This window comes from Tupaia chinensis, unplaced genomic scaffold, assembly GCF_000334495.1.
Source record: "Tupaia chinensis unplaced genomic scaffold, TupChi_1.0 Scaffold142100_1, whole genome shotgun sequence".
Classification (NCBI taxonomy): Eukaryota; Metazoa; Chordata; class Mammalia; order Scandentia; family Tupaiidae; genus Tupaia; species Tupaia belangeri.
In genome coordinates this window covers 1,752,973-1,757,857 of record NW_006201951.1, presented here as the reverse complement: position 1 = coordinate 1,757,857, position 4,885 = coordinate 1,752,973, and the positions used below count along the sequence as shown (strand labels likewise).

At 63.2% G+C, this 4,885-nt stretch overlaps 1 protein-coding gene across 1 annotated transcript in view; it reads left to right on the top strand.

The window, feature by feature from the left end:
• SNAPC4 (small nuclear RNA activating complex polypeptide 4) overlaps positions 1–4,885 on the top strand; it is a 24,626-nt gene that overhangs the window by 6,191 nt on the left and 13,550 nt on the right. Inside the window, 4 exon segments of the mRNA XM_027766261.1 lie at positions 774–934; positions 1,003–1,075; positions 1,430–1,594; positions 4,744–4,868. Coding sequence (XP_027622062.1) covers positions 774–934; positions 1,003–1,075; positions 1,430–1,594; positions 4,744–4,868 — 524 coding nt within the window.

Genomic DNA, 4,885 nt, shown 5'->3' with positions numbered 1-4,885 from the left:
TACTGAAGTGAGTGTGGCCCGGGCGGCCTCGGGTCTCCCGGGCCTCCTGAGTCCGCAGGGTGGCGGCCGCTGTGGGGGCTCTGCACACACGCTGCACCAGGTGCTTTCTGCCAGCCTGCCGTGAAGCGCGGGGTCAGGACAAGCAGCCGCTTCCTGTGGAGCTCCCGGGTCTCCTGTGGGTGCCAGCAGTCTCCGTGTGCTTCCCCGGCACGGGGACCATTGCAAACGCTGCCATGTGTCTGCGCACAAGCGGTGCTGCGTTGGTGTGGACCCCCGCAGGGCGTGGTGGTGGGGTCAGAGAACAGGTGCCTCCGGGGATACTGAGCAGGGCTGCTGAGGGCGGCGCGCGCTGACGATCCTCGGGTCCCGCCGGCTGCTCCCTAGCCCCACTGACCAGCCAGTACCTAGGGGTGGGAGCCAGGGCAGGCAGGGCTGCCACCGAGCCCTTGCCTAACCTCATGCTGCAGTAGGTCTGTGCGGGGATGGCGGGCCCGTCAGGCAGTGGGAGCCCTGGTTCCCCGGCCCAACCTGGGACACGGCGTTTGCTGTCACAGCAGGTGCAGGCTTGGGTCCCGGCCTTGCTGCTGGGCCTGGTCAGGACATCTGCGTCTCCATGCCAGTGGTGGGTGGAGGGAGTGAGGATGCTGAGACCCAGAGGGTGCGGGCCAGGTCTGAGGTGCTCCCGCAGTCGCAGGAAGGCCCAGTGCTTCTGAGGGTGCTGCTCTGATCTGCTGGTGGCCTTGAGAGGTGGCGCAGCTTCTGTGCAGGGAGAGGAGGCAGCTCGCAGCAGGCCTGCCCACAGCCAGCTCGCTCTGCACCCACCCCGCAGGCTTGAGTACTTGCAGCAGAAGCAGAGCAGGGCGAGCTGCGAGCAGGAGAGGCAGATGCTGGAGAGGCAGACGAGGGACGCAGAGCAGGAGGTCCAGACCCTCAGGTGAGATGAGCCACTGGGGTCCGGGAGAGCTGCACGGCCGACGTGGCACTGACGCCCTCACCCTGCAGCCAGCTGCCGGAGGAGACCCTGCTAGGGAGCAGGCTGGACAGCCACGACTGGGAGAAGATTTCCAATGTGAACGTGAGTCGAGCTCTGCCCTGGTGCGGTACCACCCCCTGACACCAGATGCAGGCAGCAGGGGCCACTCCCTGCCAGGTCCCCAGCCCTGGCAGCCCCTCTGGTCGAGCGCCTGATAGGTGGCCTCACGGCCTTCCCTGTCATTGTCAGGCACCCCTTTGCATCTGAGGGCTCCCGAGCTCCCAGCTTTGCATCTGGCGCCAAGTCCGCATTTCGGCCGCATTTCGGCCTGGCGAGTTGGGCATACTCCACCCGATCTGGCACAAAGCCACGGGCAGCAGAGGGTACCCGTTCAGCCCGAGCTGTGCAGGGCAGGGGTCGGGTCCTCAGGCTCACAGGGCTTTCTCCGTGGTGCAGTTCGAAGGCCGCCGCTCCGCGGAGGAGGTCCGCAAGTTCTGGCAGAACTCTGAACACCCGAGCATCAACAAGCAGGACTGGAGTGGGGAGGAGGTGGAGCGGCTGCAGGCCATCGCGGCCACGCACGGCCACCTAGAGTGGCAGGAGGTGGCCGAGGAGCTGGGGGTAAGGGCCAGACCTGGGACTGGGGGCCTTGGAGCCCTCTAAGATATGTGGGCTCTGGGCTGGGCGGTATCCCAGGGCTTGCACTCGCACCGGGACCTGACTCGTCTCTTGGGCCGTTGTGGTTCTGTCTCACCACGTTCCAGGGTGTGGCCCTCGGGTATGGCAGCCAGCCCCAGCCCTGGGGCAAGACCCTCTGAGGCCTGAGGTACCTGAGCCCTGACCCAGGCCCCTCTGTGCAGAGCTGCTTGAGGCTTGCACACCTCGCTGGAGGTTCTCTGGGCCTTTCCACGCAGCCGCAGGCTTGGAGCTTCGAACCCGCTCCCCTCTTCTTCCAGCCTGCCTTTTCTCGTCAGCTTAGGAGTGGCTCATTGGTGGCCCCAAAGAACTTTCTCCTGCTTTCTCCTGACTTGTCTGAGGTGAGGCCCACGCTGGTCACTTGGCCCTCGCCTAAGTCACAGAGGCGTGGACCGCTGTTAGACCCTCGTGCAGACTCGCGGGCATCTGCGATTCCCGCTCTCGTCGCCCTTGGCCCTCACTGACCTGGGGCCTGCCTGCCCCTCAGCTGGCACTGCGGCCTATCTCTGAGCCCTCCGTCCTGTGTATGCTGATGTGGTGTCAAGCCCGCAGGCCAGGACTCGAAGCCTACCTGGCCTGCTTTTCCATAGTGCCACCCGCTGTGCAGCAGGCCAGGCCTCCCCTAAATAACTGGGCTTCTCAGGGTCCCTGTGGGGCAGGTCTTTGCAGAAGGTTCCATTTGAGTTCTGGTGACTTACAGCCTGGAAACACGATTGCTAAGTCCTTTTTTTTTTTATCACTGTTGAGGCCAGTAGACCCAACTGTACGCTGCCTTCGAGCAGATGCCCAAGACATGGTAGTTAAGGTACTGGTCTCCCAAATGGCCAACCGCAGTTCAAGTGTCAGACCTGCAGCTTGAAAATCACTCTGAGCACATGTGTGTGTGGCCAAGATCCCCAGAGGAGAACAGAGAAGGGCCTGCAGTGTGGCCATCCCCCCGGAGGGTGATCTCTCACTCTCCGTCTCACTGTCTCTCTCCCTGATGAGCACACACACCCTATGGCAAAAAAACATTAAAACAAAACGAAACAACTTATCGCTTTAAGTTTTACTACTGGGCACGTGTTTGCGAGAGAGACAGTGACAGGAAGAGCGACCACCCCTGGGGGCTGGCTATACCACAGTCCCTTCTGCAGCCTCCTTGGGATCTGGCGTGATGCTCAAGCCTCTATGTCTGGGACTTGAACTGTGCGGTCTGCTGTGTGGGATCAGCACCTTCACCTCCACACCACCTGCTGGCCCCAAATTTACTACTTTTTTTTAACAATAGAGGACATGGTAGCAAACCAAAGTAACTTGCCAGAACTGTTTTTTTTTTTTTTTTTTTTAAGAATGCAGTGTGCTTCATATTCTGAGGCTGAGGTTCTGTAGACACCTGTCACTCAGGGTCCTGGGCGTGTGGTCAAGGTTTCCTTCCCAGAGCCGTGCCCGGCTGAAGACAGATGGGGGCTTAGCTGTCAGCTGCCGTCGCCACCTGTAGGGTTGATTCCCCTCACCTCTTAGTGGCTTCGCCTTTATCTGGTGCTGCTCGACTTCCACACGGCCTGTCCTAACAAGCCATTGTGAGTCTGAGACGCACCAGAGTCCCCGGTCACCCGTCACAGGGTCAGCAGGTCACGGATCCGGCCCCGCGATGGTGAAGTCGCGGCGCAGTAGGCTGCCCTGTGAGGGCTGCTGTCGCCCACCATGTGGCCGGCGTGCGTGATGGGACGCGTGTGTTCAGAGGACAGCACTCGGAGCTGCCTTCCTCGCCCTCTCTCCCTGGTGGCACCTCCCACGTCCCGGCCCACACTCCCAGTCTCGGGCATCTGCGCGAAACCAGCATGTAGCTGGGTCTGCTCTGCGGACACCCGGCCGCTCTCAGCTGGGCGTCGGTCCGCTCCTGGCCCCCAGCATCTGGCCGACCTCCGCGTGCCACTCCATGGCTTCCTCTCTCCTTCCCCTGCGCTCTGGTCTGACGAAGCCCCCTCATTTCCCTTCTGTGGCCTGGGAGCTGTACCGTGGCCCCGTCCCACTATGCTCCTCTCGGAGCCCAGGCGGGCTCGCTTCTCGTCCATAGTTGACGGCAGATGCCTCCCACCCTCCGCAAGATCCCACTTCCTTCCCAGGTCGCTGTCGGCCTTGTCAACCCACTGCTGTGGGCCCCCAGGCAGGTCCAGGCCCTGCCTCAGTGCTGCAGCCTGGGCCTTCCTGGAGGCCTGTGGGCAGCCTGAGTGGGTCTGCTGTCGGGTACACTGCCCCGCTGCTGGCCGGCCCATGCCCGCAGGCCTGGGATGGATGTGAGGAAGGGTCTATGTGTGCTGGCCAGGCTGCCCTCCTCGCATAGTCTCTGCACTGGGCCCCGTGTGTCACTGCATAGAGACCCTCTTGTGGGACATGTCTTAGGGTGATCTATGTCATCAGGAAACCCAGGGGTCAGGAAGGCCCACCACGCAACTGCGTGACAGCCATGCCTGCCGACGGGTGCCTGACTGAGCTGCTTCGGGCAGAGTTCAGACGGCACAGTCTGCTCAGGATGCCTCCCCACAGGAGGGGGCACAGGCGTGGGCAGAACGTGTGGACCCAGGGCTGGACCACGAGGCAGCAGGTGGCTGCGTGTGCACGTGGGGGCTGTGGGCGCTTTGGCACGTGGTGCTGCCCCAAAATGCAGATGCACACCCCAGACAGTCCATGGCCCCCACGCTTCTCTCCGTTCCCTCATGCAGGCTCCGGAGGTGCCTCCGGGCTCAGGGCGGGCGGGGCTGGAGCAGGAGCATGTGATGGGGACGGGGACGCTTCTCCTGCAGCTGCCCTTGGGGGTCTCCCGAGCCCTGAGTTTGCAGGGTAGCTGTGGCGTCTCATGACTCACGGTTGTGGATTGGTCAAGTGCTGTTCCTTAGGGCAGCAGTCCCAACCCGCCCACAGCGGGGTCCCTCCTGGTCCTGCTTGGCAGCCTGGCGTCTCGCCACCGTCCCTCTGTCGCAGCCTCTAGGCAGAGGCTGGCTCGGAGGGGTGTGATCCGGCTGGCTCTCGGGGCTGGGAGTCCTTGACGTGCAGGGCACAGCCCGGCATGACGACTCCCCTGGCCCGGGAAGACGGGCCGCAGTGCCTTCCAGTGCCTGCAGCAGTTCCAGCGTCACAACCCTGCCCTGAGGCGCCGGGCGTGGACAGAGGAGGAGGACCGCGTGCTGGCCCAGCTGGTGCAGGAGATGCGCGTCGGCAGGCAAATCCCCTCAC